Below are 24,953 nucleotides of genomic sequence, written 5' to 3' on the forward strand. Positions count from 1 at the left end.
GCAAGCATGTTCCTAGATATTGCTGCATAAGTGAAGATTGCACTGTGTTGGTGTATCTACATGATGTATACACCACAGTAATCTAGCATAATGTCTTGATCCATTCTTATCCCATCCATTTTCGTAGACTCAACCCCAGTGGCTGATGGGACAGGAGGTAGCCTTTTCAATGGTGACAAGCAAGTGCTGTATTATGGGGACATCAGCTCAGAGGTGGCCTTTGTGGTGCCCTCTGGCAGCAGGCAAGGGAACTGCAGGGACCAGCTGCCAGGTGAGAATGATTTACAGGCTCGTTCAGAACCAATCAGTCCTCCAAATCTCTGAAAATCCTGTTACTTAGGGTGGACTGTTTCCAGATGTGGATTGGCAAGGTTTGTATTCCTTTTTTGACCTGCTCACTTGTACTCTATTTTCAGCTAAAATAGCCTGGCAGCTGCATCATGCCTGCCTTTGGTTTTTGTGTTACTTGCTACAAGTATGTTTTGAGCCATGGATGAGCCTTTGGATTAGATTGAATTTTTAGACAAATACTTGATCTACAATAGATGTAGACAATGAGGAACATTTGTGTATTTGTGGATCAGGGTGTTTGGTTTTACTTATCTGTGTTATGCTGTGAAAAGCAGGTTTGTTACGCCTAAAGGGCAGCTATACCTGCTACATGGATGCAGATCTCGTCTAATTGCTAACGAACTGATTCAATTGCAGACAAGCAGGCTGTTGATAGGACCAGCACACAGGGCGATGCCATGGCAACGGGCGCCGGCCCCTCCCGTAACCTGACCCTGGAGGTGGCCGGGGTGGACCCGTCCCCGGGGGCGGTCGGACCCAGCCCGGACACGCCCACCTGTCACGGCAGGAGGCGACAGCTGCCCTCCCGCGCCAACATGCACGTGGGACCAGACACCAAGGTCCTCGTCATCTGGGTCGAGAGCTACGACGACATTGAGGACTTTCCCCTCGGTAAGTCCTCATCATCATCATCATGTCGGGCTGCTTGTCCACTCTGCTTCTCCAAGAATCTCAGTCTTTCTGTTCTCTAAGTCCTAGGCCTGTACCCCAACATCCTGGGGCAACTTGGTTGTTCCAGATATTGGATTACTAGTTTAGTGTAGTGTTAGTAACTGTCGCTTGTGATGAAAGTATATATCTTCTGAAGGAGGTGTAATTTGGTAAGTGAATAGGCATCTGGGTCGAGCGCTATGAAGACATCGAGGACTTTTCCCTTAGCAAGTCATCATCATCATTATCATCATCATCATCATCATCATGTTGGGCTGGTTGCTCCGGACTAAGCCTATTCTGCTTCTCCAAGAATCTCATCTGTCTTTCATGATGTTCTGTAAGTCCTGGATCTTTACCCTGACATCCCAGGGCAAGTTGGTCTAGAAGTGAGTCATCTTACTTAGACTTTAGTTCATCCCATGCCTCCTTCTGTGGCACGTTGGGCCTTCCTTTTCCTCCAGTGTGTCTGGGTAAGTATGTAAGGTGTTCAAAATATTGACTACTAGTTCAGTGTAATTGTTTTAACTGTGATTCGTGATGAAATTATACAATTTCTGAAGGAGTGGTAATTGGGTAAGTGAAAGGGCAGGACAAGAAGATGATTTGATGATGGTGATCAGCACATCACAGGACAGCTCATTTCAAGGACAAATTTTCTACTTGTTGTTTGCTCTGCCAGAATGTTGCAAGGTGGTGAGAGACCCACAAATATGCATGTACATGTACTTCCAATTAGAATGTCAAGTTTATTACTGTGGAAAGTAAAGCTTTACACAATGGTCATGAAGAAACAGGGATAACGACATGAAAACATCTGTTAATGACAGCAAAAGTTGGGCATACACTTCCAGCAAGGCTTGATAGAGAAGGAAAATGGGTTAATTAGTCATTGCCCCATATCTACAAGCCCATCATGTTTTTGCCACATCCTTACCACATCAGCACTGCCACAATGGGGCTCGGGTTTCACATGGTCAATATGGGGGAATGACCAAGGTCACCAGGCCTAAAGATGCCTAGCCTGGATGCCAGACTGTTTCCAGGGCCTACAGAGGCCAGCTCCTTGGCTCTAGGACCAACATTCCCCAAAAGAAATTTTACAACTGGCCCCCTGAGTGGATAGGTATTATTGATAGAGATCGGGGGTCTGCGATCCAGGCTAAGATTTGCCTAAATTGATAGGGCGAAATACAAGATTATATAGTAGCAGAATTCAACCGACCCTCTTTGCTGTATATAAATTATAGAGTGAAAACTATATGTTAAAATAAAATAAGGATTACTGAATTCATAGCACAAACAGAAGCTTTTAGGGATAGGACAGTCTTTAACCCTGTCCCTGCTACTGTAAATGCATTTAAGTTCGTGTGGTTTTTATTTCGCGCTAAGGCAAAAATGGAGTGTTTGCGGTGGTTTTAAGTTTGCAGCAGCGCTATAGTCACATATTGCTGCAGTATTGGACAAAAATGTCCGCGGTGGTTTTAAGTTCGTGATGAAATGTTGCCGCGAAAACCGCGAACATAAAACTACCACGAACATTTCTGCATTTGCAGTATTAGATATGGTATATCCAATCCGATTTTGCTATTTGGATGAGCCCACTAGTACTGTTGGCAGAAGGTGAAGGACCCAAGTGCAATTGTTGTACCATTCATTTTTGTGTTGTCGTGCATTCCTGTTGTCACATGACCAGTGACTATGAGCCACGTACAGCTGACCTTTCAGGCGTTCACAGACCGTCCCTCGTAAATCTGTTGTAGCAGTAACCACGACTTTATCATTTTTAACCTTCTCCCTGCTGCCTAACTCTGTAACCAATAGAGAATTGGGTGTCAAACGGCTCCTTCAGTGTGCTAAAGGTTAACTTAAGAGAAAGAATATGAACCGTGCAAATGTTTTCTATGTAACCCTGGTGTCCAATTTCCCCATTTTATGTTTTGAACTATGAAAAGTGGCAAGTGTTAGAAGTCATAAAACAGCAGCTGCTTATGGCTTATTATGATTACTGTGCCCTACTGGCAGCTGTGACTGCTATGCATTAACTTTGAATTGATGTTATGGCTATGCTGCTTCTGAGCACTATTTTAAGGACACAGCGTGAATATACATGTAGGACTGACCAAACAGGCCGGTAATTGACCTTTACTAGACGTGTTACTGTTAATATGTTTGGTTGTTGAACAATACACACTGCTTAATAGCAAACACCATTATGCTAAACTCAATTGTTATTAGTCCAAACATGAAAAGAATGGTTGGCCCAATTATTTGCCAAATAAATAGATGTGTGCCAAGGAATTCTCTGCGGAAAGTTGTTTTGGACATAGGGTGGGGCTACTATATTGCCAGATAAATGTTTACATTTATAGAGGTTTTTATTTGAAGTGTTGGCAAGCTATCCATGTTTGTTGAAAGGATGATTATTTTAGGAATGTAAACATAAGAGTGTCCCTGTTTGCTGCGGAGAGTATGTGATGTTGTGATGCCTCCTCCCCAGGCACTTTCGCTGTCAGATGACTCCATCTTAAGGGGACCGGTCAGTTAAAGGGCCACTAAGACTAATATGTTTATTTATAACTTAAATGCAAACCCATGCCCGGGCTAATTTCAATGTTATACAGAGAGAAGAAATGAAATTGATGTCAGCAAAAGTGGCCTATTACAACAATGTATTCTAGATATATTTCCGAAACTACTTAAGCTATTGTAGGGTTTGAGCACGTTCTGCAGGCTGTGGAAGATGAATATACAATTAATATATCACCAGGCTAGCTTGTCCCTATTTGCAAGGTACACTGAAGGGGGGGGGGTAGTTATAGCAAGTTTTTCAGCATTTTTCTGCTAAGCTATTTGTGGCAAGAAAATATGACAACAGATGATAAATGTATGTCACAGTTCACTCAGTTACAACCTCAATCGCAGTTGTGACCTGTTTATGTATTGTATGTTGTTAAGTGCCACGACTGTACGGTTACCTTCAAGACATTTCGTGATTTGTGAAAATAGAAAAAAAGAACTTCCAATAACCCGTATGAACAGAAGTTATGCTGTTGTAATGTAAAACTTTCCTATTTCAGTCAGTGTCTGATTGCTGACTTTTACTACAGATCTTTTGTGGGTAATTCTGATCTCTGCCACATTGCCCACATACTAGGGCAAGCACACAACCTTGGGATATTTCTGTCCCCTCATGCTTCTATCTGCACCAAGGATGCAGAAGTGTCCGACAGACATCTGACACTGTAACCACATATCAACATAGGATTTGTGGCATCTGGGTGTCAACGGGACATTTTCATCCAATCTAGTGATGTGGAGATTTGGATATCAACATGGCTTTTTGACCAAATTAAAGGTGGCTGGTGTTCCAGATTTGAACAGTCTGGCCTGGTGGACTGTCTTGTTAGTCAGCACTGGACATGAAAAGAAATTTGAATACATGTTCGATAGAATATCATGGTTTAACATATACATGTTGGTAAAACATCTTATTGAAAACATGCAACGGCCTGAGCCTTGCTTCACACCTTTACATCACGTGAAAGTAGTTATATACAAATGTATGCTATTCATGTTTTCATGTGGTCAGCAATTAACCTTCTCCCTGCTGTCTAACCCCGAAATCAATACAAAAAAATTGTTGTCAAACGTCTACCTTAGCAGGCTGAAGGTTAAGCCAATTTTCGCTATTTTTCCATAAGTGACTGTTTGATGATAAATATTACCTGTCTGGGTTTTTTCAGAGGACTTGTTGTCAGAGTGTACAACAGGGATGGACTATGCCAGCAGCACCAGTTCCCTGGGCAGCCGGCCGGGGATGGAGGCTTTCGTGATCTTCATCCACCCCCTGAAGACTGGACTGTTCAGGGTCAACATGCATGGCCCTGCTGGCAGGTATGCTAAATTAAGCCCTCAGTGTATTATTTTGAAGGGTTAATGGAATACAGATCTTAGCTATCTAGACAATGCCTAATAGTCATACTGGTCCAGTCATTAGAGTTATTAAGTCCAGTATGCATGCTATTCCTAGAGCAGACTGTTGGTCAGTAGAGATGTTGCTAGCAGTAGGCCTTTGATCCACAGTATTAAAAGATCACCTGTTGCATTGAAGATTTTGACAGGTGTCTGTTTCACTTTGTGTCCAAACTGAAGAATATCTGAAAACTTGTTGACACCCACATATGACACAGATTGTGTCCTCTATAAAGTAAGTTCCATGTGCCGACCCCTGGCACTTCCTTAACTTGTATGAGGTTCTTGCAGACCTCTAGAAAGACATAAAAATCTCAAGAACACATATAAAACACTGTCCGGGCCTGTATCCGTCCTTCTGTCTGGTTGAGGTTTTGTGTTGTATATATATCAAGTGAACCCATTTTGGGAGTAAAACTGATTATCTATATTGGAATCTGCTGACAGGGTGAGCAAGGCCATCCCCCTGGTGGACGGGATGGTGGTAAGTAGACGAGCCCTCGGAGCGCTGGTCAGACAGACTGCCATCAATATCTGTCACCGGAGGCGGCTGGATACTGATACGTAAGAAATGTTTTATGGCCATCTAAAATAAGGGTGTGAACTTACCTTTATTCATTTATCTATTTGTTGATTGGTTTGGCTGTGAAAGAAATACATACAGTTAGGGATGCCCAACTAGCCTGTGGGTATTATAAAGGGCTAAGCTCTGCTGACTTAAGATTGTGATTTGATTAAGATTTAAACATAACTTAATCTTGCCTCCTTTGAAATATGGCCCCTCAAGCAAACCAAGTTAGGCTTGTAGAAAGGTGTAGTTGAAAGTGCATTAGGCAGTAGTTGACAAGACTTCTATATCAAAGTGTGAGGCCGCACACTTTTATCATATATCATAGAGACTGTCTGTCAATTACTGCTTGATGTAATTTCAACTGCACCTTTCTTGATGGACAGAGCTGCCTGGAAATGCAGTGTGAAGACTTTGGTCTGATTTACACACAAGTTTCTGAGTCGACTTGGTGTCGACTCAGGACTGTGCAAGGAAAACCCTTAGCCACTCAGGAAGCGTTTCTAGTAGGCAGCTCAAAGCTCCTCTCACACAGCCTGAGTCGACTTCGAAAACTTGCGTGTAAATCGGGCCTATCTAACTGCTGTCCACCTGTGTAGGGACCCTGACAGCAGTATAATCAAATACTGTATACATGTAGTATATTCTACTGCAGCTACATATTACATTACAAGGTGCTGTATCAAGCAGTGTAGATGTTATATAGCTGACCATATTGTAACCCTTTGAAGTATAAAACCACACGTTCCCCCTCCCTGCTGCAGGTACCAGCCTCCACACATCCGCAGGAAGATCAAGATACAGGAGGTCGTCACCAAGTACCGCAGCCAGATGTCTGAACCTGAGTTCTACACAGCCCTCTTCCATGATGTGTAACATTCAACAATATCTATTATCAATCGTCTAACCCTGCAGTGCAATCAAATTCACTTTCATTCCGCCAGAACTGGTTTTAGAGGAAGCAGGATTTTCTTAAATTTCTGTATCTCCCATTCATACATGTAGGTAGATGGATCAGCTTGTGAAGGTACAATGTACTTGAATATCCTTGGAAGAAATTCCTGACAAAGTCTTGAAGATGGCAAAACTACAGTTGAATTAACTACCCTGACATTTATATGCATATGGGGTACCTAAAGCTATATAATCTGTTGAAATGCTCAAAAATAAGTAACTACATGTATTACTCCAATTACCCACCAAGATTTGCCACAAGTTGAAATGTTTTGTATCCCCATCATGATGATCTCCACACAATGTTACTTTCACTCTTAAGTTCTCCAAAATGTGTTCTTAGTTACTACAAGGAGGATGAGAATCCAGATTTTGCAAAGGAATGTGCAAAAATATTATCTGAAAGCAGTGGGTTGGAGTTACTCTCTTCAGGTAGCAATATAAATGAAACAAATCTGTCAGCTTGTATATACCGTGATCTGATAGTTCCAAAAGGTAGGATATAGGTGTCTGTTGCTAAAACGTGTACCAAATTTCAAGACTCAGTAATTAACATATAACATTGCCAAGGCGGGATTGTAGAATAAAAAAGGATTCCGTTTTGTTATAAATGATCATGAATTGCAATCACTGCTGGAAAGTGAGTAATGTAGTGAAGATATTAGAGCATAATTATTATGTTATCAATAAAAATACTTGTCAAAAAAATATTCCCATGTTGTCAGATCTAAAATTCTTTGGTAGAGTAGGGGCCTTCCCAGTGAGTGGATAAAACCTATCAATCTTAAGCAGCTTGTACTTATTGTACCAAACTGGCGCGCTCTGCCATTTAAGGCAGTTTTAAGTACCTGAACTATCACACTAACCTTCAACCTTGCTAGCCTGGGTGCCATCCTCCGTAGTAACCGCTGCTAACCACAGAGGTTAGAAAGCGAAAAGATTGAGCCAGCAGTTACTAGAGGATGTCACCCAGGCTACAACCTTGCAAGTGGAAACGACCCAAAAAAACATCAGACTGTTCACCTCACTTTAGTGGCAAAATTTATTTGGCTTCCAGCATGTAACAGTCAGACAAGGCTGTAGGGTGCACACTTATCTACATGTTGCTAATTTGTGATATACACACAGACCATCTTAGCTAGCCACCTGACGGTAGGGGCACAACAGGTAAACATCATTGTAGATGTCTTTATGTAATAATATGATTGCTCAGAGGGAATTCCATACAAATGCCAGAGTCCAAGCTTCTGTACGATAGTGAATGCTAGAAAACATTACAAAATGGGCAGGTTTTGCATACATGTCTCTAATTCTGGGAAGACATCTTCAGCATCAAGGGGACTCCAATGCTCTTATGGGAGAGTCAAACTAAATCAATTTATGTTATCTTAATAGACAGTAGTAGTTGTAGACACTGGTGCTGTTGTGTAGAAGGTTCCCAAGAAATCCCATTTTGAGAAAGTCTTGGATTTGTAGTGAGCTTGGCATTGGCTGGTATCATTTAGTTGCAAGTAAACCCTATTTTCCTAGATCCTCCTGATCCACCAAAACAGCATATTTGAAAGAATATTGAGAAAGTCAGAGCAAGGAGGTATATCTCCCTATAACCTCCTTGGTCAGTGCTGCAGAATCAGCATCATTATACATATATCTCCCAATGCTTAAAACGTAAGCAATATTAGAGAATCAATCAAGTACAGTCCCCATGTAGAATTTCATGACCCAACTGTCTGGGTTTCTTTTAGTTTTACAATTGGAAAGGAAGACAGCCGTTTAGTCATGTCGTCATAATGGCCTTATAACATTGCTTCCTCTGAATCCCGTTAGTTTATATACCTTGTATAACTTTAGCAAGTGGTGCATTGGTCACTAGAGAATTGTAGCTTATGTACAGAAGTGGAAGACCAAATGTTACAGTGACTTAAGCCTTTACGTCCACATACCGCATCTTGTCCAAGCATACAAACAAGATTCAATCCCAAATCAATGAAGATGAACTACATGTAACAGTGTACATAGTGTCATACAGGCTTCTTCACTTCAATGACTTTAACGTTAAGGAGTTCAGAAACTCAGACAAATGCAAGAAGGTTCTCTATTTCTTGTGTATTGTGACAATATTTTATGCATGTCGAGAGCAATGCGTTGACCCACCCATATTCTCATCTAGGATATTGCAAATATTTAGTTGAGGAAACCTTCCCACTATTTCACAGTGCTAATCTTCGACTTCAACTGATAGATGTGTTTTTGTGCTGTACTATACAATCATGGTGATATATGATATCACTACTTACAATGCTTTAGGATATTCTTTGATTAGTACATTGTACTGGCAAAATGATTCACCCTATATCATACAGATTTACCCCTACTGGGTTATGGTAGTGAATAAACAAGGATTACACATGGCAAGAGAATTAGATAATTCAAATTTTATAAACTCTAATATCAAGCACACTGTGGAATACAGAAACCCATTTACTCCTTTCATATTTTTGCGTATTTTTCTTCCACACAACCATATCAAATATTAAATAAAATACAGGTAGAGGTACTGTAAATACATGCTTGATCATTAAATATTTGAATCACTAGGCATTATTCAAACAGCATCATAAAAGGCTATGCTACTCATATAAAAACAACAAAACACCCAATTTGAAAACAATGAACCTACATTAGTAACATGAACCCTATTTCAAGGGTGAACTCATCAGCCCCCCTCCCCTCCACCGCAACATCTGCTCCTACATACGTGATATTCATTTTCTTAATGAAAAAAAAGCTGTAGCTCTCCATAATAATAGCATTCCTGAGGTTTAGTATTTGAGGACTGAAGCTATGGCTCAGGGTGGGGCATATCTACTATTCACATTGTTATACAGGTTAGTACATTCTCCTACCCCTGGCTTGGATAAACACCCCATCTTTTTTGATACATTCTTTAACAAGTGCAGTGACGCTGTCAAACACTTTCACTGCTTAGTGACTAACAATGCTTTATAAATACAACCTAGAGTGCTGTCTTTTTACATAGGCGCAAATAAGTCCCACTCTCCTACAACAATCGTTAAGGGCTCAGTTGCTTCCTTATGTACTCCTAAAATATAGGGGTACCGTACAGAATTCGTAAGTGTTTTGCACAGTTGAAAATCTGATCACAATACACCACTGCTGTCAACTCTTAATCTATATATCAAAACAGATGATACTGTACTTGCATGCTTTGTGAAAATGTCCTGGTCAACAGATTAGTTAACAGTTTACACCTGTAGGGACAGGCCAGCAGAACCCACTACCATTTCATAGCATGTTTAATTAATTAATCAATTAATCAATCATTTCTACATCTCAATGATCCTGTACAAATGTGTATGATTACGTTCATACTGTCTACATTCTATCTTAAGATTAATAGGAAAAATTAAAGTTAAAGTGTTTCCCATCCCCCCGTCAGCTTGTGAAATAGCTCCTCGTTCAGGGTTTGGTTCTGATCCTTGGAGCGCATGGAGTTGAAGATGTAGCCTCCGATGAACTCGTGAACGATCTTGCAGTCCGCGCTCAGGCACGCGAAGGACACCTGCTCGTCCTCGAACTGCACCAGGACTTCCTTCACCTCCCAGTTCACGTTCCAGTGCTTCATGGAGTTGTAGCGCCACGTCTTGAGGGCGTCGCCGGTGTGGAGGTCCATACGCATGATGCGGTTAAAGGCAACACCCAGTAGGTCCTAAGAGAAAGAAGTCCATTTGTGAATATAGCTACATGTACATAGGATATCACAATCAGACATTGAATAGATTTTAAATGACTGAAAGAAAGCAACACATACAAAACATCCTGTGAATCCAGCTTCTGGAAAGAAATTAGTCCTGTCCCTTTTCAGACACATGCACAAGCTGGTTGCCAGCTTTTTTATAGATTTCTTTTCCACCTGTACAAACTTTTCCACCTGTTTTAACAGGTGAGACACTTGAACTGATTCAAACCCAGTGGAAGACAGTTTCAAGTTGACAATGGAAAATATGACACCACTGTTCCGATAAAATCAACTAAATCATTGTGAGACACACAATCACTTGTTGACATATGTCTTAAGTGAAATATCACTGCATCCCATCCTGTGTTCCAAGTTTTGACAACATCAAGAAAGTAAGGCATGGGGGATACAGCTTTCTTAGCATGCAACTCTGGGTCTAACATACAGCTTAACACAGCTGGCACTATATGTTGCCAACAACGGAAGGTAAGAAAACGTGGGAAGCTCACCTCCTTCTTGTTGCCCCTGAACCTGACGACAAAGTGTGTGATGCCAAACTCAGGCAGGGCCTGCCACGCCCTGATGTAGTTCAGCTTAGCCTCCAAGAGGGCCAGGTTGGCCACGTTGGCGTGTGCCTCCAGAATACGGGCAGTCAGCTGTAAGGAACACAGAAGAAACACAGTCACATTTCTGCAGCTACTAAGTAAAATTTAGTAGAAATTAGGATGGATTTTTACCAAACAATACGAACACTATGGTGCATAATACATGTCAGTAATAAGTCACATTTGAAGGACTTCCATGTATTGCAACAGTCCATGCTTGTTGAAGGTCACACAAGTATTATTTCAGGCAAGGTCAAGGAATGCCATCCTTGAGATACTTCTGGCATTTGAGAGGTGTCATTGAGAGGAAACTGAGCAGAGACAGCCTTTCATGTTAAGGGTACTGATGAGTATAATCATGCAGACCCAAGGTACTCCTACTAAAAGTTGCTGACAGTTTATTTCAGAGAGGTTTCCCATGCAGCCAGCTGAAATATCCTATTCCATGAACTCAGCTCTTGTCATCTGTGATGAAATAGACTGTCAACAATAGCCTTGGTCCCCAGGACATGTCCCACAAGGCCATGCTTGAGTCAGCTGGGAAGCTGGAGTTCATGGGAAACTACTGTGCCCTCCAGAGGCCCCAACAGTGGAGCATTTCCAGCTGTCTTTAAAGTTTGACTCCACCAACAAATGTGGCAAACACATCCACTCTGCTCTGCCATTTATCTTTACTACATGTCCGATATAAAAAGTTGCCCTTTTACAGTTTTCCTTCATTTCCTTTTCTGCTGCTCAATTTCCTCAAGAAAAGCATTTCATAGCAGTCTAGTTACATGCAAAATGGAATAACATGTACAAGACAACACAATCTGAAAGAAATTACTATACTATTCTAAAGTACAATACACAAAAACATACAAAGTGCCCTATGCTCTACATCGCATACACATTCAAGTGGTTGTCTTCAAAGCTGAGTGATCAACTACCCAGCTAATCCGATGCATTACATGCACAAACTCTGAACCTATAGTTCATGTTATGGCAAGAAGCAGTTAGGGTGTCACATCTATGATGAACAGTTCGCCTTTCTACAAGTGGAATGTTTTGTCTGTCAAGAAGTTTGACCTCTGCCCCCCAGGGCAACACTTCCTGACAGACAAACGGACATTTTCACCACTTGTGCCAAAGGAGACTTTTACCTTCCCCTTAGAACATTGTACTTGTGTAGGAGGGTACATGTGGTGTTTGGGCAAAAACTAAAGGGCACCTATGCTATAGACTCTTAGTCTTAAGGTAGAGTAGACCCTAGACCCATGAATCCCAAGTCACAATTCTATTAAGTTTGACATCAGAAGTCCAGAAGAATATCGAATCGCAAAAAAAAGTAACACAGCTTGCTTTCTTGGCTTTCTTCTTGGATTGGAGAGAGCTATCAGAAGTGTTCAGTTATTCAAACTCTACTCCTGATCTACAAGATAGGGGTTGATCTTATTAATAACAAGTGATGCAATGACTGTTACTTTGCTCTGATCTAAATGTGAACTGTTGAAACATTCTGTTTCATTGGGGGAGGGGGGCTTAACCTGGAGTGAACCATCATCCTAGCCACGGGGGACTCACTTCAATCAGTTTGAGTTACAGACTCCTGGAAAAGTTCCCACCAATTTGGCCACATGCAGCTATGCCTTCACCTTTGAAATGGAGTTAGAAGACTTTAACAGACATGTATGTCTGGAGACAGCCAGTCAGGCTAACAAGCCCTTGCCTGTTTTACGACTCTGTATGCTTCCTGCCTTTCTAACCCAAACCTCACATGTACACACCTACACAAGTGCATGTGTATGTTTCATCTGCTTGATGCCTCCTATCCACCTGACGTCTGGTGTAGGAAGGTATGTTACGGCGAAAAGCAGTTAGTAAAATCTAACTAACCGACTTTGCCTTGAACTTCTTGACATGTCTTTGTGATACAAAGTCCTGTGGCTCTATGTTGATGTTGCTGACGTTCACGCTTGGGACCGGCTCCTTGGGATGCTGTAGGCCCAGGAAGTTGGTGATGCTCTGGACTTCCGACTCGTAGGTGGCGTCCGCCATCGTCTTTCCCTTCGCTGCCAACCTGCATGCTGCCATCCAGCGGGCATACTGTGTTTCCTAAGGGGTAAAAGGGTAGGGAAGTTATATCCACTGGTAGAGAGAATGGTTATTGCACAAAAATGGCTGAACTTGTTGTCTCTAACATAAGCTAAGAAATTTAGTACTACCTTTCAACCTGAAAACTCTTAGTGGTACATCACACAGCTATGTATGAATATCTGCCAGCTGCAATGAGTCTGACTGACCGGACTATTCTTAAACAATCTGTTTGTTTTCAAGGATATTGAGTGATAATGAAGCCTTCATAACTTTCTTTCTGCTCAATTTACACATCTGCAGAATCGCTTAACTTTTTTTATGTATTGAAAACATGATATAAATTCAATATGTTGATGACACACGCCTACACATAATCTTTTATCACCATAAATATATATGTTGGTATCTTTTATCACAATAGATATATATGTTAGTAATATGTTGATGACATGATGACAAATGTATGCCTGCCACCATCAACAGTTATGCAGCAAGTCCAAAAGCTGATTCTCAGCGCTGACATGTCCTTAAGATTCACCTCAAGCCCACCTCACATTCCTACCCTGTCAACCCTCACTCCACAGATACCTCAAGATCACGGCCAAGTCTCGTCCATCACTCAACCAGACAACAAAGAACCGTTGATGTGAGACAACAAGGGAATGGGACAGAATGCAACTTCCATCTGTAGATTACTGTCAAGACGCCCATTCAACAGGAAGAGTCCTGTAATGCCACAGCGTGAGGTCTCCAAAATACACTGTATTATTTTCTGCTCCGCAGCTTCACCCCTGGCCCTGGCTGTACTTTTAACTTGGCGCTGGCTCCATCAAATCTTTGTAATCTGACTACACAAAAGCCTCCGAAGGCCTGCCCTGCCCACACCCTGACATTTCTTATTGTCTCTTCCAACTGATGGGTCTTTGTGGCACCAGATTATTCAACGTTCAATCTAAATGGGATCAGGTATTGATGGATGATGACAAATTGGTCTAAATCCTTAAAGAGACAAGCGATCTGGAGCTGTGCCAAATGCATCATAATGCTGCTTCTGATGATGAGGAGGATGAATACAGGGTGACCTGAATCACCCCCCAAACGTGCCTGTCCTCACAGCAAGGCAACCAGGCCTCGATTTACACTGACACAGCCGCCTGAAGGGGCAAGGGTGCCGGTGTAATCCAAGTTTTCATTACTGCAATCCTCCCACACGCCAGCTAACAAGGAGTGGGTACCCCCTAGGCTGTAAATAATGGAGCTCAGCAAGTTTCATGTTTCCCCACACACTGCCAAGGTAAAGAGCAAAGGCTAGACATGATGATGGGAAACACAGGTCCTAACGTCCCTCCTGAATCATCACAGTTGCTATAAAGCAAACCTACAACCTTTAAATTGGCACTTAAGTTAAAAAAACACCCAGTCTACCTTAGTCCAGGAATAAAAGGGGTGGGAATAGCAGGCGCAGAAAAAGTTAAATGGTTGTAGTATCAGTTACTGGGTATTGTATCTAAAACAGGTTTGTAAATGGGTAGATAGGAACTGTAACTATTTTATCCCCAGTCATGCAGTGACTGCAGTTTTGACTTTGCAATACAGTGTCATTATCATTCATTCATTATTGACAGAATAATTGTGCAGAAAAGTCCTTACCGAGTCTGCCCTGATCCAGACCTCGTTCATCCCCTCTGTTGACGGGATGAGGAGCTTGATGCAGTACTTCTCCGACGAGATGTTCACATCTGGAGTCACTTCACATCCTGTCACACACACAAAATATTGTTTAATACTCTTCTCAAAGCATATAAACATGAAAATCTAACAAGTCGTCATGCACCTGTTGGATCGTAACTACCAAAGCTTTTTTTGTGCAAGAGAATTTCATTTTACTACAGCATTAGTACAATTCCACACTGACTCACTGAAAATGTAAGCTGGGTGGTCTACTAACGTACAAGATTCCACATGTCTCAGCAAAGCAAAAGAATCCCACTACAGTCTCCACTGCCATTGATATAAATGCCAGTTATCAGTCATTACGGGCATTTTTTTCATGTATGTTCAGTGTGTAATGTTGGATTGCTAGATACTCCTTGGCATGTGTGAAAGGCTTTAGGAGTTGTGTATGTTTTCCTTCCCCCATCTGTTACTGTACTGACCTCGGAGGTTGACCCTCATGATGGGAGCTCCGCTGGCCTCCTCTGGGCTGTGGTAATAGGCCAGGTGGGTGTCCTTGAAGGTGAACCAGTACCGCTTGTAGGATTTCAGCGTGAACTTCTTCGGCCTGCACACAACAAAAACACGCCACAGCTCAGTAATCACAGTAATACATGGCAAAGTGATACAGTAGAAGGGAGGCTTGTGTGGCCCCTATATCCGAAATAGTTTGAAAATCTTTACCAGCAATTTCAGTTTATGCTATCAAATGGCACATTGCAGGTAGGTATTTCATGCCATGGTCCACACATTTAACACAGAGAAATACAGTAATGTACTGGAAACAAATGTAGGAAAAGGTAATGCTTCTTCATGTGAAAAGAAGTTGCTAGGCTGGAAACGGAGGAAGACTTTTGGAAACAGGTTTTGTTTGGATCTCTCTTGACAGCTGGTGTACAGAGATCCACTCCCACAATGTAAACAGTGCTGTCCCCGGCTTCTGGAGGATCTTTGAACAAAGTTTACGATAAACAGAACTATAGCAGGGCTTTCAGATTTATCGAAAACTAAATGCCATATTCGCAATATAAAATGGGGATTTTCATAGCCAAATTTGGATACTGAGGCTGAACAAACACTTGACAGAACCCTTGTAGACAGGCCCCTACAGAACAGCAATACAGATCTGTACCACACAAGAATGTAAACAATCACAATCAAGTGCGAGAAACATTAACTGCCGAAAGGGCAAACCTCAACAAGGCTGAGAAGAAGACACCAAACACTTCAACTGTCACATTTAACAGGTGAAATGGGAGGAAGACAGAAGGCAGGAAGGTCAGTAGTGCAAAGGGTTACTAGCTCAGAAAAACAAGGTCAAGGGGAAGGGAAATTGTTTCCAGAAAATCTCAAGATCACTACTGGTCTAGTACACTGACATCGAGATTTATCCACAGGATCAAGGACAGGACAGGACTGGATTGGTAAAGTTGCAGTGTCTGTCTCTGCTCAACAGTTTGAAGGGCAATACAACATGTCAGGACACTTGAGTTGATATGTATCCGGCCACAATTTTGGTAATTACATCGTTAGATGCAATACCGTAATCTTCCAGAGTCCCAGGTACTTGCACATGGGAAATAAATTGTTGTACTTCTTGGAAAGGAGGAAATTCGTATGAAGGAAAGCAGACATTTTCCATATCTATTTGTCATTGATACAAATCATATTTATGGAAGGGTAGGGAATAGTTGGGGTTTCTAAGGACCTCATTATTTCCAGCGAGCAGCAACCTATCACTATAGTATCAGATGGTGGATGTTATACTTATAGATCGCTTCAGACGTTATTAAGATGAGGATATCAGATTTGACTGGTGCGGTGCAAATTAAAGACAGTACAAGGTGCATGTTCATAGAAACAGAACATTGATAACAATTCCCTCGCAAAGATAACTTCACGGACAGAAGTTGCTTGACTTACTTGAAGAACCTGAGCCAGTCAGCTAGTTCAGGTATCTGGGTGATGTCTCCCTGGAGATGGGAAGAGAAGAAAACAGGAAATGATGTGCTATCAATAGGGATGCTATTTTTCCTATGGGAAACATTATGCATGACCAACCTCTATAATTAAATATGGGAGGTGCTGATACTTCTATCATATGGCAAAAATCTATCATCATTATCTAAAATGTGACAAGCTGAGAAGGTATGTCTTTGTGTTCCAAATGGATCAGTCCCAAGTCCCTACACAATGCTCATCTGACATTCATAGCTATACATGTTATTGTATTGAAAAATACCAGATGCTTTCAATGTGACAATATGTGCAAATAACAATTAATCTCGTTTCTTTTCAGATTGATCAGATATCTCCTTACTAAAATGGCTCATCTATCATTCATATGGCATCTTGCATAACTGCTGACTTTGCATTTCAAATGAGCTACCAAGGGAAATTCACAGTACACATTTTATCGACTATATTTCAATCTAAGATAGCAAACTATAAAGACATGATACATATACATGTACTGTATTGTAGTTACAGCTACAATTGATTTCTTTTCAGAGTGATCTTCTAACAAAAATTGGTCCTAGATGATATTGTCTTCTGCCAAATGAGTTATCAAGTGAATCAAACACAATATTTCATCAACCATATTTTGATCTAAGATACGAGACTGTAAAGACTTGAAACATGTATTTACAGCTACAATTGATTTCTTTTCAGAGTGACCACATATCTTCTAAAAAAAAAAGCTCATATATCATTCATATGACACACTTTTCAGCTCCCAAATGAGCTACCAAGGGAAATTCTGTATTCTATCAACCATATTTCCATCTAAGATCATAACAAACCGATTTACAGCTACAAATGATTTTTATTTTTGGAACGATTTTCTAACTAAAATAGCTCCTAAAACATCCTTATAAACTGTTGACATTCTGTTTTCTGCCAAATGAGTAATCAAGTGAAATACACAATATTTCACCAGCCATTTCTCAACCTAAGACAGCACACATGTACTTACAGCTGCAGAGTTCTTGGCGCTCCCCTCCAGAGACACCTGTAGATCGGTGAGAGCTGCATCAATGTCATCAGTGGAGTCGTTGGCATTGTTCATGTCTGGCTGGGGCATGGCTGACTGGAGGTTCACTTGCAACTGGAGAGGCAACAAGCAAACATCTATTGTTATATTGAACCAAGAAGTAGAAGAAAAAAATACTGCTGAGACTGATATCAGTAGACACAACTTTATGCAGGAATTATGCAGGAATTACGCATGAATATTCTCAATCTATCACTACAATGTTTTCAAATTAGATCTTACATTGATTTCAAAAGTAGGTCTCTGTTGCAGGGGTAATCATATGTTTATTTCATTTCTCAGGACAGTGAACTGTTTCAGCTGTTGGACATGCAACAAATGGCACAAGCATTGACTACAGATTAAGATTAAACACTGCTGTACATCTGTAGAATCACAATTAACACTATGCCTGTTTGAAAGGAACTGCAACCCAATTTTCAAGTTGGCTAGAACCTACTGATCTGTAAATGTATACAGTAGCGCTCTAGATACCAATGATAGCTACATTAGCCCTTGAAATTTCTGCCAATATAGCCATACTACTGTAAAGTATGAGTGATTGGCAGTTTTCCTGGTAAATCCTTCTTCTATCTAAAGTCTCCAAGTCTATACTTAGCTTTTCCAACCATGTTTTTGTTCAGTGATCATCTCCTATGGGACTTCATGTCATCAGAGCTTGACCTTAATTCACATCTAGTGGGGTATAAAGCCTAGCAGATAAACTCCTGTCTTGAGTTGCTAATCCCCCACATTTTCAGGTAATCCCCATCTAGGTAACATTCTCTATGGGTGTTAGAGTGAGGCACAGAGACTCACTACTAGAAACCAGCGGCAATCTTTCAACAACTTATAATGTTTATGTCTTTGCTCTCTGTTGATGGGCGTTAATCTAGCTTAACATCCGCTAATGATTTGATGTGATGATTGAAGGTATTTACAAAGTTAGGCATAGTTGTGACCTGTCTATTGGCTTTCTATCCATCCAACTTCCAAGTTCTACAACTATGATAAATGACTTTTCCATGTGGATGATGTGCTGGATTATAAAAATCAATATTATAACATTTCCCATACTTTCTGATGTTATATTATCTAGTTAAACAAGTGTACATCCTTGCATGCAGAACTTTTTACAAATAAAACTTTGTATCCCCTATTCAAATTAATGTCTATAAGCAAATGCATCAAAGTTAATGACACAGACTGTACAATATACATAGATGAGGGCCTACAGTGTCAAATGCATTTTGTCTCCCCATCTTACAAGACCAAAACTGGTCCTAGAATCTAAGCTAAGTAATAGGGAATTACGTCCCAATCAAGAAACACTCACTTCCAATCCCCAAACTCCTAACAGCAGGTTATCTCATCCCCAATTTATTGCCATGGCAACTACCTCTTTACAAGATGCAAGGTTGCCAATTCTTCCTACTTCCCACGTAGGTGTATTGATAAAACGGCAACAGACAACATTAAAACCAAATTTATCCTTACTTCCAGGAGACTAATGTGATTTGCCCGCGCCTGTAATCAAATTTCTGTCTTCACCCATATCTACAACGCTGCTTGCCAATCTGACCCAAATTAAGTTTCTGTCAACCGCTGAGGCACATTTCCCTCCTGGATGTCTCCAGAGCGGCGTGTTGCGTACACTCAAGGTCTAGACAACGGCAAAACTTCAAGATGCAATTACAACGCCTTCAATCACTCAAGGTCTAGACAACAGTAAAACTTCAAGATGCAATTACAACACCTTCAATCAGGAACACTCCGTAGTTGGACAGAAACTATCCAACTTTTAATCAGTTGCTTTGCAGAGGGAATTCACAGGGATGCTGCTGCCTACAGATAGCTGTATCTCTTAGTCTGGAATGTTTTTTATGTGAAAGTATTTTGTAGTTAGCAATAATGGGATTGATTTTCTACAATTCAACTTTGTACCAACTTCACTGCAAGGGAAGTATTATTTTTGGCTTGTGTGTCTGTCTGTCAGTGTTCTTTGTGCAATTTTCAATAATACACATGTATATGCAATGCAGTGTCGCCAAATATCCTCAATGTTGCTATTTCTATCGTGGGGATTGGAACGGTCGCAAAGCAGTATGGGTAAGGAGGCGAAGCCTGTCATCTCATTCTACTTGTGATGGAATTTTAGACAAGCACATGCAGACAGGACAAACTTCTTTCACTCCCCAAGTCCACAAACAAGTTCACAGGTCCACCCACCTGTAAAGCTGCAAACATCATGGCCTCTTCCTCCGTGCACTCGATCCCTTCCGTAAGCAGCGACCATTTCGCCTGCTCGTAGATCTGGTTGATGCGGACCGCGTCGTACTTGGGGTTCAGGTCGAAAAACGTGTAGTACTTGTACCTGAGCAAGATGATGTCGTTCTCTCGGATGCCCTGTTCCATCAAGGACCGAGAGGAGTTCAGCCATCTGGAAATATCAGACAAGAAAATACAGGATGTCAAGAAAACCAAAGGATATGAATTTGGGGTGTGTTTTGCTTCAACTTGACAGGTTGCTACATAATGTGACCACATCTGGGAAACAAAATATTTCAAACATCATAATGATGTCCTGGATAGCATCAGAGACATTTCTTAATTCAAAGGTAACAGCCTTCTCCCCTATGGCATGTGAGCATGGCCTGGGGAATGATCCTTCGTAATTGCTACTTTATAAGAGAATGATACAGATTTATGTTGCATTATTGTATCCAGATGGTGACTCTTTGACCTCTTGTATGATTGAGCTGAACTCGGTCAGTTCTGGAATTTGAATGTGCCTTTGCTGACTAAAAGGCTTGATTCATGACCTAGCAAATAATCAGCAGTCTTGCCCTTCAAAATTTTAATCAAATAATTTTTCTACAAAAGTCAGCCATTCCACTACATCATGTTAGTGTTTCTAGGTCTGGTGGAGGTGAAAATATTTAGCTTGGAGAACAGCGGTAGAAACTAGCATCATCTGAAACTGCAGGGAAATGTCCAGAAGGTGTGCATAACCCATATTTCATGCAATGCAACAGGTGGAATAATTCATCTTTTGGACAAGGGTTACGCCTTTTTTTACAACAGGCTCTTTCTTCAAAAGTCAGCCATCCCACTACATCATGTTAGTGTTTCTAGGTCTGGTGGAGGTGAAAATATTTAGCTCGGTCAGAGAATAGCAGTGGAGACTAGCATCAACTGAAACAGCAGGAAAATGTCAGGAAGGTGTGCATAACCCATATTTCATGCACTGCAACAGGTGGAATAAGTCATGTTTTTGACAAGGGTTCAATATTGAACCTGCATATTGCCCTCCTATTGTCATGGCAACCCTGCAGCAATGGGAGTGAACCCGGCTATACAACTGTGAATGCGTCTTCTAGTGCTGGCCAAAATCCACCTGTATTTTTACCTTCTTCAAGGGGATTATGTTCTCAGTGCCATTTGTTTGTGTGTGTTTATGTTTGTGGACAGCATTACTAGAAGTTGTGGATCGATGAATAAGATATTTGTTTGTGGGTAGGTCTTGACAAAATTAAGATGCCAATGCAATCACTAAGAACTTGAACTTGAACATTATCAGTTTCACCAGTCCTACATGTACATGCGCAAAGCTGGACTGTACAAATCATAATTTACAATCTGCATCAAAGTGGGCCGAAGAACCTATCACCTTACATTTCCTAATCTCCCTCATGATTACAGTTCATGAACCCTTGTTTATGCCTTGTTTACAACAGACTCTTTCTTCTCACTTTACCCCAACTTTGTGCTATTCTACAAAAATACTTTGGTACCAAGGAAAAGGATTCTCCAAATTATCTGTGATTTTCAGGACATATATCTTCTCTCACAAAAAAAGTTGACATTTGAAAATATGACTGCTGTGAATGCCAAGACATTTCATCTCGAACTTGACCTGTGGTAACCTTGTAGCCTCCAGCATTCCTGGGGCGACCCGGACTGACAGACATCAACCAGATGGAGATTCAGATTCAAACTCAAACTTGTCCTGTACGTAGCTCAGTAGAACAAAAGCTGACATTTTATCACCTAAAACTAGTCCTATGGGTTTTGAATTCTTTATCTCTATAATCATGGCTCTAAAACCCCACCTCCATGCCTGGGGCACATCCTATCAGCTTTTTAACAGTCCGCACCACAAAACCAACCCAGCTAATTGGCCAAAATTGCTTCCTCCCCTTTGAAAATGATTCCAGGGGGACCTTTTCGACATCAATTGTCTTCACCAGAAAGTAACACATGGCCTCAATCCAGCCTCTTTGCCTGCGTTACTGAATGCATATATTTTACCAGCAATGGAACAAAGGTTTCCGGAAGTTTGGAACCTCTACAGAAAACGTGACTGCGGCACAGCAAAATTCCTCTCTTCAGTATACTCAGTAGTCTGGGAGTCAAGGAGAAACGTGACACTGAAAACCCAAATTTCCCAGGAAGAGACTTATCATGATCGACCATCTGTTTGATCGAAATCCAGATATCCTTCAGATTGTTTAGACTGATACAGATGGGTTATAAAATGCAATCTGCCACAGTTTGGTCAATATCCAAGATTTCATAGGATTCTTTACTACTCCTGTGTTAAAGCCAAAATCTTCCCATCGAGAGGACATGTGTTGGAATTATCACACCTGCTGGCCAGTAACTGCACCAATTACTGTTAATGGTAAAGGAGTGATTGGATGGGGACTATGCTATAGCTCACACTACATGAAAGGTGTTAGTCAGTAAGAACATTTGTAGGATTAAAGGTAACTCAAGAAAGCAACACTTTAGTAAATTGGTGTAAATGATTCAACTATAGTCTGCGTAACCCAAGCTCTTACTGTCCAGGGCTCTATAGATCTATGGTGCCCCTTCTAGAGACCTGACCAGTGGGAGGGCTGCTAGAGTCACAATTTCGTGAAGTTAATTCAACTATGTCACGATAATCTGCTGCCATCAGTTGTTCAAGGTTCACAGGATGAGCTAATTCTAATCCATGTTTTAGACAGTATCAGTTTGAGTGACTGCTTCCTGACACCTGTAGAGAAACACCTGGAAGGAACTGATGACCTCATCACACACCTGTTGAAACACCTGTTGGTCCACCTGTGCTGGCAGGTTGTTGTGCATCATATTACACAGGTCAGGGTACATTGGTATACATGTGTGAACAACCTTGTGCAGAATAGTTACTCTCTCAGTAGCAACCCTTGTTCAGATTTGGATCATCAGTTCATAGCAATTCAAAAAGAAGGTCTATGCTCACTGATATTATTGCTTTGGCTTCTTTTGACATCTGTACATTAAAGCAGACAATTCTGGAATTAATCAGAGGGTGTAAAAACACCTTCTTACAAAGCCTTGTAAGGATGTACAACATAGTAACATGTAGCTGATATGTGATCTGGAAACTGAAATTTCACTTTGTTGGCAAAAACCTTTGACCCATATTCTGTTGTAGCTATTACTAGTATTAGTGTGACTTAAAGTCAAAATGGAGCTGAAGCTTTGAACTTGATCTGATAACTAAATTAGCCATAGCCAGTGATCTCAACCAAAGGTGGACCTTTGGGGCTTGGTTTGCTATCACAGGGTCCAACTTCCTTTTACATGCAATGACCCAAATTCTATCTCCCCAGTTGCTGAAGTAGATATGCAAACTTGGTAACTCCAAAATCAGGAAGCTAAAAATACTGCCCATCTCCTGTGACCTTGTTTTAGATGTGGGTTAAGGAACATCTGGTAAGTCGCTTGCTGGGAGGGTGCTGGACTTTTGGTGGTCACTTATATAGCAATATTGTAATACCAGTGACACTTCTGTTGAGTGCTCAAGGATATCACAGTGACATTTAAAACATCAATAAACATGACAGCTGGCACACATATATAAATATACTTAAATCCTCATGATGGTAACTACCCATATCAAATTTTGATAATTCTATTTCAGTTGACACATTCCGAGGTGCCATTCTCTCACCAGCAGCAAGCAGGGATGAGTGAGTGAGTGAGTGAGTGAGTGATGAGTGAGTGAGTGAACGATTTGACCTTCGTATCACAAATCCTGGTCACTGGTGTGATAACATTTTCACAGACAACATGTTAGAATCTACTTCTTACACACCTCCCAAACCCCATACTTACAAAGAATTTAGCCTGGCTCTGTCCACGTAGTTCTTGGGTCTGTGCAGGGTGGCGACTGCTTCTGAAGAGGGCTTGGCAGGGCTTATTGACAGGGCCGATAGGTTGCTGCCATCACTATAAGGACTGTCTGGGAAGGAACTGAGACTGTAGCTGGAGGAAACAGGGCTGGTTCCATTGTAGCTGGGTACCCTGGGATACGTGTTGTAACCACTAGGCGTCCCCGGCGTCAGGGGCGTCCCCGGCGTCAAGGGACCGGATCTGTAAGGGCTACCTGGCATACTCGCACTTCTCGGCGTTGTTAGGGTCCCGTCCATCATGCTGGGGGTGGGGGTGGTGGGGTAGGAAGCATCACTATTGTTTGCAGAAGAAGGGGTCGAAGAATACTTTTCACCTTTCTTCTTTTTAAAGCTGCCTCTTTTTTCTCCCCGTTTCAAAGTCCGTTCATCTACCTTTTTCATGAAAGACAACTCCTCTGGATGGCGGATACCTGGAAATGAGCAAGATGTCTTGTTAGCTGTGACACTTTTAAATTAGACGATTTCTCAAACAGCTTCAGTATGTACCATTGCCACCTGCAAATGCGGGCATGTTGAAGACACTCTACCTAATGAAAATGTTTCAGTATCCTACTGGATGGTTCATTCCTATCATACAGTAGAACCTGTTGCCACCAAGTACTGTAGGAGCATCCTCATTAGATAGCTTTAAACAGCGCTTACAGCAAGAGGTGCAAAGGTTAGGTATGACAGGTTGTTTGATGTAATATAACCAGCTATTGCCACGCCAAGTGTCTACGAAGTTGGTGCATTACGCCAACAGGCAGTTATACCGGCTATACAGATAAAGATTCCACTCACCTAACATGGCACATACAGACATGATGGCGTTGAACGCCATGTAGGAATAGTCGACTTTCAGGTCGACCAGCTGCAGGTCAGGGAGCTGGACCCTCAGGTTCTTGTGGGTGGGGGTGAAGTGCAGCTGGGCGTCGGCCTGGACGCCGCACTTGTCCAGCGTCCAGTGGGTGCGCAGCAGCCACATGTTCCTCTGTGGCCACCAGAAGCCGTGATCTGACCAGTCCATCGCAACATCTGCAGGGGAGAGGATAGATATTTTAAT

At 41.5% G+C, this 24,953-nt stretch overlaps 2 protein-coding genes across 6 annotated transcripts in view; one reads left to right on the forward strand and one right to left on the reverse strand.

Annotated features, from left to right (window-relative positions):
- Positions 1–6,423, forward strand: part of LOC136433661 (ral GTPase-activating protein subunit beta-like) — a 29,275-nt gene extending 22,852 nt beyond the window's left edge. For all 3 annotated transcript variants that reach the window (XM_066426083.1, XM_066426082.1, XM_066426084.1), the window contains 5 exons: positions 128–271; positions 709–963; positions 4,749–4,899; positions 5,425–5,541; positions 6,310–6,423. In XM_066426083.1, the coding sequence (XP_066282180.1) occupies positions 128–271; positions 709–963; positions 4,749–4,899; positions 5,425–5,541; positions 6,310–6,421 (779 nt within the window). In that variant the 3' untranslated portion in view covers positions 6,422–6,423. The remainder of the gene's footprint in view (positions 1–127; positions 272–708; positions 964–4,748; positions 4,900–5,424; positions 5,542–6,309) is intronic.
- Positions 6,424–7,523: 1,100 nt separating this feature from the next.
- Positions 7,524–24,953, reverse strand: part of LOC136433662 (fermitin family homolog 2-like) — a 33,039-nt gene continuing 15,609 nt past the window's right edge. For 2 of the 3 annotated variants that reach the window (XM_066426085.1, XM_066426087.1), the window contains exons 2-11: positions 24,692–24,925; positions 23,835–24,321; positions 19,917–20,127; positions 17,631–17,762; positions 16,577–16,626; positions 15,097–15,221; positions 14,591–14,697; positions 12,740–12,958; positions 10,769–10,915; positions 7,524–10,229 (exon numbers count right to left, since the gene is read on the reverse strand). In XM_066426085.1, coding sequence (XP_066282182.1) covers positions 9,933–10,229; positions 10,769–10,915; positions 12,740–12,958; positions 14,591–14,697; positions 15,097–15,221; positions 16,577–16,626; positions 17,631–17,762; positions 19,917–20,127; positions 23,835–24,321; positions 24,692–24,925 — 2,009 coding nt within the window. In that variant the 3' untranslated portion in view covers positions 7,524–9,932. The remainder of the gene's footprint in view (positions 10,230–10,768; positions 10,916–12,739; positions 12,959–14,590; positions 14,698–15,096; positions 15,222–16,576; positions 16,627–17,630; positions 17,763–19,916; positions 20,128–23,834; positions 24,322–24,691; positions 24,926–24,953) is intronic. The other variant, XM_066426086.1, reaches the window with a different exon arrangement.

The sequence above is a fragment of the Branchiostoma lanceolatum genome, chromosome 4 (assembly GCF_035083965.1).
Source record: "Branchiostoma lanceolatum isolate klBraLanc5 chromosome 4, klBraLanc5.hap2, whole genome shotgun sequence".
Classification (NCBI taxonomy): domain Eukaryota; kingdom Metazoa; phylum Chordata; class Leptocardii; order Amphioxiformes; family Branchiostomatidae; genus Branchiostoma; species Branchiostoma lanceolatum.